Source organism: Mastomys coucha, unplaced genomic scaffold, assembly GCF_008632895.1.
Source record: "Mastomys coucha isolate ucsf_1 unplaced genomic scaffold, UCSF_Mcou_1 pScaffold1, whole genome shotgun sequence".
In the NCBI taxonomy this organism is placed as follows: Eukaryota; Metazoa; Chordata; class Mammalia; order Rodentia; family Muridae; genus Mastomys; species Mastomys coucha.
This window is the reverse complement of record NW_022196891.1, coordinates 29,743,861-29,755,435: the sequence shown is the minus strand read 5'-3', so window position 1 is coordinate 29,755,435 and position 11,575 is coordinate 29,743,861. Positions and strand designations below refer to the sequence as shown.

The following is an 11,575-nucleotide window of genomic DNA, read 5'->3' as shown; positions in this document are numbered from 1 at the left end:
CCCCCCCCGCTGCTCCCCCTGTTTCTTGGCCTCCTGCTCACAAGTACCCCATTATTCTGGTTTCTGTTCCCAGCCCCCTGAAGTCACTTTCCACTAAGGGTACAGTCCCATGTTCCTAAGTGAGGTAGCCATTTCCTAACCCTTGGCTTTTCTGCTGTACTGACCACTGCTGACATCCCTTCCTGATTCCTTCTCAAACTCCCTCTGACTTCTCTCCTCTCCAGTCCTGGTGCAGCTCACCTCTGACCCCCTTGGTCTCATTCCCAACCTGGCCTGTCTTTCTCTCCTTAAATACTCATGCTGCCTGGTGACCTTTTTGTCCCCTCACTCACACTTTTGGAGGTCCCCCTTCAGCAGGACAACTCCTAGGGGACCCTCTTCCACCCGGGCTTGCCTCAAATGCTAGCTGCTCTACAACCCTACAGACAACACAGAGGGACCTCAAGTTCAACATTTCACCACTGAACTTATCCACACCCCCAAGTCGCGCTTCCAGTCTTGATCTTCATTAAACTAAGACATTGTTGTAAGATGCCTCCCCGCTTCCCTCCGTTCAGCCACACTCCAGATCCTCTCCCTAGAGATATCCCCTGCTCTCCCACCCTTTCCTCTCCATTCTCCCCACAGCTGTCTTAGACTTCCTGCTTTCACGGCAGCTTCCTAACTCCGTTCTATCCTGGAGCCCCTATCCCACCCCAGCCCACCCCAGCCAACTCCACCCACCCCTCACAGCCACCAGAGGGATCCTATGGCTTTCTGTTTCTTGCAGGATAGAGTCCAGAGCCCTAACATATCAGGCCTTCCTCACACTGCTCACCCCTGCTTCTCTGTCGTATTTTCTCTGCAGTCCCCAAAGCTTCCACTTCCACTGTGACCCAAGGAAGTTCTAGGCACCTTTGCCTCAAGCCCACCCTGCCTTCCTTACATGGCCTCCTACTGCCCAAGGCCACTATAGTCTTCCCTTCCCTTTTAGTGTCAGCGGAGCACGTGGCCTTTGAAAAGCCTCTCTAGTCTCCCTTCCAGGTCTTAATATTCCTCCTGGGACCCATAGTCAGCAATCACACAAGTAAAGGCCTCCCGGGATGCCCTGTGCTGTTCTGCGCCTTCTCCCACCACCTCACAGGTAGCTTCTTGGTTTTATTTTTAGGTTGCAGGATAGAGTGGATGCTCAGTGTATCTAGACCGTGGAGTGAGGGGAAAGAACAGGAAGAGATTGGGAAGCAAGTTCAAAGTCATCAGGAGCTCTTGGGAATTCAGACCACCAAGCTGTCTTTGCTCAGAATAAGAATGGGGTGGAGGACCTCAGGAATCAGTCTTTTTTGTTTTGTTTTGCTTTTGACTCTGAGTAGCCCTGGCTGTCCTGGAACTCACTCTATAGACCAGGCTGGCCTCAAACTCAGAAATCTGCCTGCCTCTGCCTCCCAAGTGCGGGGATTAAAGGTGTGCACCACCACTGCCCGGAGACGGAGTCTTACTATGTAACCTCGGCCAGCCTGGAAGTCAAAGATCCAACTGGCTCTGCCACCAGAGTGCTGGGATTAAAGGTGTGCCACCATGCCCAGCAGCAAATCGGTCCTTTCGGTAAGCACCTTGGAAGGTTTCTTATTTTAGTTCTGTATTTATTTTTGAGGTAGAGGCTCACTACATTGCCCAGCTTGCTCTCCAGGAACTCTCAGGTCAAGTGATCCCCCTGCCTCAACCTCCTGAGTAGCTCACACTTAATCACACTTAACCTTGATGATTCTTAAGGGTTTTGAAGGTTCAAGCCACTGAGGGAAGGGACTCTGATTTTAATCGTGGAGAAGTCCTGTTATTTGGGATCCTAACCCCAGGGCCAAGAACTTTGGTCACATTACCGCTAAGACAATATAATTCAGCATCAATTATGATAAATAGTGGTGATAATAACAGAAGAAAGTGCCACACGAGTGTGGAAACAGAAGCCCCAGACCACTGCGAGCCCCTGCAACAGAGAAAGTGGCCTGTTGCAGACTCAGGCTGACCCAGTGCCACGATTGACAAGCGATCCGGTCTCAGACAAACACTTTCCATCTCTCTGGACCTTAAGTCCTGTGGAAACAGCGCAGGGGCTGTCTCTAGCTTCTCTTCGGTTCTAATGTTTTCTGAGTGGCTATCTTGAGGAAGAGGAAGCCTGTCAAGTGTGGAAGCAGTCCAAACTGCTGTGCTATATACACTTGCTATATCATTGGGAGATTTCTTTCCTGGCAAAAGATGACTGCTAAGAGAAGCCGGCCAAAAAAGGGGGGCCAAACAGGGCCACTTTTCTATAATGAGATTATGCCACAGCCATTTGGTTTATGGAATTAATAGAACGGTGCTAATTTATCACTGAGAGCAGCAATGCCTCCCCCTAAAGAATTCTTGAAGCCTAAGGCTTTCTTCTGCCTCCAGACCACAGACTCCGGGAAGCAGCAGGCAGGGGGAGGAGCTGCAGGAGTCCGCAGCGAGCAGGTGGAAGAAGCAGGGGCTCCTAATACTCTGTCAGTTTGCCCGAGCCTGGAGGAAAGAAGTAGCCTGGCCTCGTTTAATGTAAGAGCTGGAAGAACTCCTTGCTGCAGGGTGCGGTGGTCAGGAAAGAAGCTCAAGGCCACCTCGCCTGCCCTGCCTCTCCCAGGGAAGAAAGCCTGGGAGCCTTCCTGGACTTTGCCCCATTGAGGAAAAGGCGGGAGCCACATTCAAACAGGTATCTTGATAAACTTATTAGTCAGCCACCCTCTCCCTCCACCACCACTCCCCTAGCCTGACCCCCAGCCCTGCCACCTTCCAAGTCAGACAACTTTAAAGAAAAAGTGGAAACGGGGTGAGGGGGTGGGGGGAGTGGGTGGCGAGAACGAGCCCTACATACTTGATGAAGAAGATTCTCCCGCCGCGGTCCACTCCGTAGGTCCATCGGCCTGGCAGGTCCAGCCAGTCGATTTCATCGGCCATCTCGGGTGTCCCCGCAGCCCCTCTGGCTCTCCGCGCCCGCCCCCCGCGCCAGGCTGGCGCCCCCCACTTTCTGCGCCTCCTAGAGGCGGCGATGGGGGAGGGGGTCCGGTGTGGTCCGGGCGCACCTCCCGGTTTCCCCGGCGGTGACTCCGGCCTCCCGCGGAAGGAGAGCTGGCCGCCAGCCGGGGACGGGCGGGCACTTAACCCAGGCGGGGTTCGGTCCCAGACACCTCCCGCCCCACTCTGCGCCCCGGAGCTCCTCTTCGGAGCGGCTCCTGAAGTTCAGTGCCGGGCAATTAGCGTGGTTGAGTAATTAGGAGGCTCCTGCCGCCGCGGTTGCTAACGGGCAGCGCCGGCCTCCGTCCGCTCCGGCCAGCCGGCGCGGCGGGGAGAGGCTCCCCCGGAGCCCCGCAGGTTGCGCCGAGGTGCGCCGCGGCTTGCCGCTCAGAGCCTGCTCTTGAACTGCGGGCCCTGGAGGCGGGGCCTGGCTGCGCCGCCGAGGACACTTCCCAGCCTCGGGATGCTGCGCCCGCCCGCAGCCGCGCGCGGCCAGGGAAGCAAGCGCCGAGGGCGAGCCTTGAGTCACGCACGGCGCGGAAAGGGGGAAGTGATAGTAACACCGCTTCGGTTGGTGGGAGGTTAGTGCCGGAACAAAGGTCGAACGCGGGAAGGGTGGCGCGGCCGAGCGTAGCCCGGGATCTAGGAGGCCCTTAAGCCAAGTTGCCAACCTAACTAGTTCAGCTAGTCTTCACCTTTCCTCCCCGGCACCTTCTCCCAGAAGCCCGCCATGACTGCAGAGGTTTCTCAGACTCCAATTGCCTTCAGGGCCTTCCAACTCATTCTTCCCAACATGCACCAGAAAAGAAAAAAGAAAGGAAAAGAGAAAAAAGGAACAGGAAAAGGCAAACAAAGAGTAAAGGGATATGCATGTGTGAACCGCATGCTGGTTTCCAGCGTCCCACACTGAAAAAAATAAAATAAAATGCTATGGGAACCCATAGTTCTTCTGCCTCCAGGAGGGTAAAAGCCAGATTCCATGTTGCTTTCCGACCTACCCAAGACCCGCTCCAGGGGTTCCAATTTAGTGCCCACTGTTCCAATCCTATTCCAGACCCAAGGGATAACTAGTTAGACACTAGAATTGTCTGTTCCTAAAGGATGAGGTGTGTGGGATGACAGGTAGCAGGTGTCTGTTGAACGGACACCGTGGTCCGAGACACTTGATCCCCATTAGCTCCCACTCATTCCTACAGTGACACTTCCTCCTGGAGACCATAGAGGACTCCACCCCAGGTTTATATGGCCATTCTCTGCATGTGCCTTATAGATACACTACGGTAGTACTCATCACGGTGCAATGAAATGACCGCTTACTCACCCGTCTCCCTGACCCGGCTGTGTACAAGCTCAAAGGGGCGGGGTCATTCCACCTTAACTTTATAGCCACAGCACTTAGCTGGGTAGGGCTTGAACACTGCCTGGTACAGTCCTAGTTGGGCACTAGTCTTAATTCCATTCATAATCCTGTACTTTCTGTACTTTCGAATGGAATTCCCACAGTAAACAGAACAAGAAGCAGAGGTAGGGTGGTCTGATAGAGATCTTTTTGGAAAGACAAAACAGCCAGTGACACTTCCGGTCTGTGAGCCACCTAACCCGGATGGTTGGTGAGCTTCGAAAATGCCTCGGGGGCCATCGGTGGCCAATCTTCTTGTCTAAAATTGAGGAAACTGAGGCACAGAGAAGGAAAGGGCTGGTCAAGGTCCCTTGGCGAGGTGGTGACTAAGGAGGGCCCGCCCATTAGTGTCCCAGACTTGAGCTCTTTCCATTACATCATCTGCCTCCACCAGAGCAAAGGAACTCTGCCAGCCCTCACAGGCCGGCTCTAACTGCCAGGTCTATGCCGAGTCCATTTTCCAGGTGAATAAAACCAGCAATCTCCTACTCTTTTATCTCCTTAGATCCTGCACACTTCTAGCGGAGAAAAAACGCTACATTTGGTCGTAAATTGGGCCACATCTAAGAAACAGAGAGAATGTAGGTGTTCCTTAGTCCCTGAACTGGGGAAGGTGGGGGGTCGGGCAACAGACTTCTTCCGGGGCCTTGTGAAACACCTGTAAGACTCATCCTGTTGATAAAGCGCGGCCACCTGCCCAGCCTGTGATATCCAAAGATCTAAACGGCCAGGATTCCTGCCAAGATGCTTTAAGGGAAAATACCAGCAACCAGCACACTCCCCGTCCAACCTGAGCAACCAGTAAGGGCGGCTGCCTGGGCTGCACGTGGGTGGAAAGGGAAATGGGGACGAAATGAGACCTATTTGGAACACGTGGGGTGCCACTGTCTTCTCTGAAGAGAGCAGCCTCGAGCTGGCATCCCACCCCCGTGTGTGTGTGTGTGTGTGTGTGAGAGAGAGAGAGAGAGAGAGAGAGAGAGAGAGAGAGAGAGAGAGAGAGAGAGAGAGAGAGAGAGAGAGAGAGAGAGAGAGAGAGAGAGAGAGGGAGGGAGAGCGCACAGTCATCCTGTGCAGAGGCCAAAGAGGAGCTTAGGTGTCCTGCCTGATCATCACTTCTGCCTTATTCCCTTGGGACAGGATCTTACACAGAACAGGTTCTCTCATGGAACCTGGGGGCTGGGCTGATGGCCAGAAAGCCTCAGTAATCCACCTCCTCCCATCCCACCACTGCAGGACCGGTGTGCACCGGCCTCACCAGGCTTTTACAGGGGTGCTAGGAGTTTGGATTCGGGTCCTTCCGCTGCATAATGAATGTGCTTACCTGCTGAGTCTCCCCATTCCCAGATAGAGTCTTGGTTAGTTAGATAAATTAGTGTTGGTTAGATAAGAAAAAGCCAATAGCTGATATTTTGATCTTTTTTTTCTTTTTTCGGTGTTTACTTGTCTGAAATGAAAACTCGGGGGCTGGCGAGATGGCTCAGTGGGTAAGAGCACTGACTGCTCTTCCAAAGGTCCTGAGTTCAAATCCCAGCAATCACATGGTGGCTCACAACCATCCACAATGAGATCTAATGCCCTCTTCTGGTGTGTCTGAAGATAGGTACAGTGTACTTACTTATAATAATAAATAAATCCTTGGGCTGGAGCGAGCAGGGTTGACCAGAACAATCCTAAATTAAATTCCCACCAACCACATGAAGGCTCACAACCACCTGTACAGCTACAGTGTACTCATATACATAAAATAAATAAATAAATCCTGGGACTGGAGAGATGGCTCATCAGGTAAGAGCACTGACTGCTCTTCCAAAGGTCCTGAGTTCAAATCCCAGCAACCACATGGTGGCTCACAACCATCTGTAATGAGATATGATGCCTTCTTCTGGTGTGTCTAAAGACAGCTGTAGTGTACTTACATATAATAAAAAATAAATCTTTAAAAAGAAAACTCGGGTCCAAAAGTCTTTTTCTAACCATAGTGTGTTGTCAGTAATATTTATTTTGCAGTGCGGCAGAATGGAACCCAGGTCCTATCACATTCTGTAAGTGTTCTACCTCTGAGCCACATTCCCAGTCGGCATTCTAGTTATTTATCAATTATGGTAAATATTGAAATGTGAGGAACCAAAACCTCTGGGTTCAACAATTACCAGGAAGAGGGAGGGAAGGCTGATATGTTAAGAAGAAAACCTTACATGCTTTGTTAGTAGAGTCAGGAATTTAACTGTATGTTTCCCCTGCACATTTTATCTCTTTGAAAGGTAATAAAGTATGCTAGGCAGTGGTGGCACAGGCCTTTAATCCTAGCACTCAGGAGGCAGAGGCAGGCAGATCTCTGAGTCTGTGGCCAGCCTGGTCTACACAGTGAGTTCCAGGACATCAATAGCTGTTACACAGAGAAACCCTGTCTCAGGAGAGAAAAGGGTAATAAATTGGCTCGGAGTAGCCGTCCATGCCTTTAAGCCTGGCATTAAGGAGGCAGAGACTAACTGATCGCTGTGGTTGCTGAGTTTGAGGCGAGTCTGGTTTATCTACATAGCAAGTTCCTGGCCAGCCAGGGGTATGTAGTGAGAATTTGCCTCAAAACAAAACAGGGCTCAGTATGGTGGTGCACACCTTTAATCCCAGCACTTGGGAGGCAGAAGCAGGCGGATTTCTGAGTTCGAGGCCAGCCTGGTCTACAGAATGAGTTCCAGGACAGCTGGGGCTACACAGAGAAACCCTGTCTCAAAAAGCCAAAAAAAAAAAAAAAAAAAAAAAAGAAAGAAAGAAACTTGCTGTTAGGCGTGGCGACCTGAGTTCGTTCTCCAAGACGTCGTAGAAGGAGAAATCCAGCTCCTACAAGGTGTCCTGCCCTTCACATGGGGCTATGGTAGACACACGCTGACACACCTATAAACTCACACACAGATGCACACACACACACACATACACACTGTGCACACACTTTTTTGTTTTGTTTTGTTTTGTTTTTTTGAGACAGGGTTTCTCTGTTTAGCCCTGTCTGTCCTGGAACTCACTCTGTAGACCACTGGCCTCAAACTCAGAAATCTGCCTGCCTCTGCCTCCCAAGTGCTGGGATTAAAGGTATACGCCACCACCCCCCAGCAGGCACATACACACACTTAAAGTAATGAACTCTATGAGTTTTGCTTTTCTTTTTTGGCCCCTGTCCTTCTGCCATGCTTATTCCTGTGTGCTGGTCGGTCTCTCCACCTACCTCAGTTCCTTGCAGAGGGAAGGAGTTGTGCACAGGACCCAGCCAATTTCCTTCCCTTTCTCCATCATAAACACTAGGTTTAAAAAGGATTTCTGAATCAGACCACAGCAATGAGACTCTGTATGTAAAGATCCCCAGAATCCCCATGATGAAGCAGGCAGGGGCCATACGGGTGCTTCTGAGGCAGTCTGGGGACAGCCAGCTAGAGAGTGAACCAACACAGGAGACGCAGTGCTGGGGATGGGGGAGGCCTGGACTTCATGGCCCCCATTTGCCCAGATCCCAGCTGACCTGAAGACACTACTACCCCTGGAATCTCCAGATGCCTGCCATCCCCCATGCTTACTGGTTTCAGCCAGTTTTAGTTGAGTTTTTGTCCCTAACAACTGAAAAAGTCACAGACAATACAAAGTTCAAAAAAAAAAAATCAGCTGTTTCTTACGTGTGCTGAGAAAGCACATATTTCCTATGACTTGTGGGTGGGTCCTCTTTCAAGAAAGCTGCAATGTTAGATCAGGGGTCTGAGTGATCAACGTGTCTAAAGTCCATGTTGTTCCCATGGAAGACCCCGGAGAACTCAGAGGAGGTCCCCTAGAGCTGTGACAGTTCTGTGAGAGTTGGCACCTTGGTTCTGCTATCTAAACACATGACCAGATTCACCTACTCACAGAAAGATCGTAAGACATTGCCCAGCTCTATCAAAGAATGGCCACCTCGGGCTTTTACTGAGTGCTATGTTAATGCTTGTAACAGTCATGCTCACCTCAAGCAAGGTAGCCCGCTCAGTCTTACAGGAGGTGGGGGGGCCAAGGAAGGGAAGGATAATTCTGCCAGCCTTCGAGATGCAGTTTCATAAATATGCAGAGGCCAGGCAGACCAGCTGCTTAAATTAAAAAAAAAAAAAAAAAAAAAAAAAAAAAAAAAAAAAAAAAAGCATGCTTCCTTAAAGGGCTTGAAAGAGAAGGTTGTGAGGCTGGCTTAGTGGTTAAGAGTGCGTGCTGCTCAGTCATGAGGATGTTAAGTTCAAATCCCAGGACTCGTGTAATAACATTTGTGCCCACAAGTAGTGATCTATTTTGAAAAAAGGTTTTACATTTTTTTAAATATGTATGAATATACATATACACATACATATGCGTATTCTGGTGTTGTTGTGATACCACACCCAGAAGATGTAGATCCTGAGGCTTCCCTGCAGCCTGGTTCATTTCGCAGATATCTACTGCTGAGTCCTTCGGCAAGTCAGGTACTGTCATCCATCAGGAGACTCAGGAATAAAACAAAAGGTTTCTGCTCTCATAACAGTCACATTCGGTGAATACGCAGTCTCAGAGGACGATAGACCTGTGGGCCAAGACAGCAGGCTAGCCGCCACTGTTGCGGTGTCTGCTGTCTGTGTTTTCTTTAGGGTCTCGGGAAAGGATATACTAAAAAAGGAAGGTGTCGGGCAGTGGTGGCGCTCGCCTTTAATCCCAGCACTTGGAAGGCAGAGGCAGGAGGATTTCTGAGTTCGAGGACAGCCTGGTCTACAGAGTGAGTTCCAGGACAGCCAGGGCTACACAGAGAAACCCTGTCTCAAAAAACCGGAAAAAAAAAAAAAGAAAGGAAGGAAGGAAGGTGAGCAAGCCCTGAGGAATCCAGCTCTAGACAGAGGAAACAGCAAAACAGCAAGCATAGAGGGTGGCCATGTTGGATGAACAGTGAGGAGGACAATGTGGCTAGTAGAAGGGTGGGAGATGAGGTTAGAGGGACACTGGAAGGCCTTCTCATATGAGGCTATGATTTTGCACTTTGATTCTATATGGAATGGAAGGAAGGGGTGTAGAAGTGGGTTCAGAGTCTCGAGTCATGACGATAGATGCTTTTGTTTGTTTGTTTGAGACAGGGTTTCTCTGTGTAGCTCTGGCTGTCCTAGAACTCACTCTGAAGATCAGACTGCCCTTGATCTTATAGAGAGATCCTCCTGCCTCTGCCTCCAAGTGCTGGGATAAAAGACCTGCATTGCCTCGGCCCAGCTGTTCTTAAGGACTCACTCTAGCTTCTGTTTGGAATAGACTATTGCCGTAAGGCATGCGTGGTATGAGGATGGCTTAGTTCAGGTGTTAGGGTGAAGGCTGTAAGACATGGTCAGATCCAGGGTATCTTTTGAATATAGACATGACAGGATTGACTGATAGACTATAATTAGGGGCTGTGAGCGAGAGAGTCGGGGTAGCTTCTAGGTTCTTGGCCTGAGTCACTAGGAGGAGTTACCACTGATGGAGACAGAAATGGGGCGGGAGGATGGCAGGTATGTCTGGGAGAGGGAGAAGAGTACCTGGATACTGAGTGTTTAAAGTGAGCCTTCAGGGTCTCCAAATAGAGAGGCAGTGGATACGGGAGACTGGAGCCACTTGGGGATAGAGAGAAGCAATGATTGGACTTGCAGTGACTGGAAGGTCTGACAGCCACAAGGGTGTGTGTGTGACCACAAAAGGGATGGCCAGGGATACAGAGAACACAGAGAGCAAGGGCTGAGCCAGGCTTTCCGACATTTAGCGATCAGGCTGATGATGAACCTGTAAGGGAGACTGAGTACCAAACAGAGAAATAGGAGGACAGCAAAGTGGCAAGCAGTCTAACTCTCTCCCTAACCCTAACCCTAATATTCACATTACTCAGGAGCAGTGGTGAGCCTGGCAGACGTGGTCAGAAAGACAGAGGAAGGAAAGAAAAAGTTTCAGTGTGCAAATCTAGGTATGGTGGGTGTCTCTAGTGCAAGCACTGGGGAGGCTTAGACAGGAGGATTACTGAGAGTTCAAGGCTAGCCTGGCATACATAAGGAGATTCCATCTCAAAAAGTAAAAAATAAAAAGACCAAGTATGGTGGCATAATACGCCTTTGATCCAAGATCTAAGTAGTCAGGGACAGAGGCAAGAGGATCTCTGTGAGTTTGAAGCTAGTCTAGTCTATTTAGCAAGTTCCAGGACTGCATAGTTTTGTTTTAAAAAAAAAAAGTGGGCAAGGGGTTGGGGGTGGGATGGGTTTCAGGGTGCAGATGAGATGGCTCAGCAGGCAGTTCACTTGCTGCCCGGCCTGACCACCTGAGTCTGATCCCTGAGGATCACATAGAGGATCCACATGGAAGAAGGAAAGAACTGAATTCCATCAGTTGCCCTCTGGTCTCAGAATTCCTGCCTGCATTGTAGCGAGCAAGTAAACACATTCACACACACACGATAAATAGGTAAGTAAATAAATAAATAGGGGGTGGGTTTTTTTTTTTTTTAAGCCAGAAATAAAAAGAAAAAAAAAGATTGTGTGCCTGGCACCTATACTCTAGAAAGGCTGAGGTTTGGATGGGCTCTGCCTGAGCAGGAAGCAACTTGCATTCCTGCGCTGGTGTGAGGGTGGAGAGGCAGCTCAGGTTATTGTTAAGGGAGTCTGAGAATGAGCCTGGGAGGATGATGGTTATGGCTAATGAGCCCTTGCTCACCGGAGAAGAGCGCGTCCAGAATCTGCTGTCTTCAGCTCCCTTCTCAAAGCCTCAGAGCTAGCTCCTCCTGGGAATGCTGCCAGCTCAAGAGAGATGGCTGGTTTTTTTTTTTTGTTTTTTTTTTTTCCTGCCAGAACATTGTCCTGGAGCAGAAAACTGTCACTGGTGGCCTTAGAAGGGAAGGGGAGGACTGACATTGTGGAGGCAGGGGATGAAAGCCGGTTGAAACTCACAGGGCCCAGGCACCCGCTGGCCCTGCGGATCTCTCGTCCCAGCCCATTTCAATGTCTTCTTCTTCTTCTCCTTCTCCTTCTCCTTCTCCTTCTCCTTCTCCTTCTTCTTCTTCTTCTTCTTCTTTTCTTCCTCTTCTCCTCCTTCTTCTTTCTCTTTTCCTCCTCCTCCTTCCCCTCTTCTTCCTCCTCTTCTTCCTTCTTCCTCCTCTTCTTCTAAAAAATAGCAGTTAGTGTTGACCAT

At 50.2% G+C, this 11,575-nt stretch overlaps 1 protein-coding gene across 14 annotated transcripts in view; it reads right to left on the bottom strand.

Moving 5' to 3' along the window:
• Positions 1-3,455, bottom strand: part of Plekha6 (pleckstrin homology domain containing A6) — a 143,422-nt gene extending 139,967 nt beyond the window's left edge. For 6 of the 14 annotated variants that reach the window (XR_004122189.1, XM_031382593.1, XM_031382553.1 and 3 more), the window contains exon 1: positions 2,867-3,454. Coding sequence is in view for 13 of the 14 variants with exons in the window: in XM_031382593.1 (XP_031238453.1) it covers positions 2,867-2,949 (83 nt within the window). In the remaining variant the exon portion in view is untranslated. Of the gene's footprint in view, positions 1-2,866 lie in introns of all 14 variants that reach the window. The other 8 variants (XM_031382534.1, XM_031382585.1, XM_031382577.1 and 5 more) reach the window with 5 other exon arrangements.
• Positions 3,456-11,575: the final 8,120 nt, after the last annotated feature.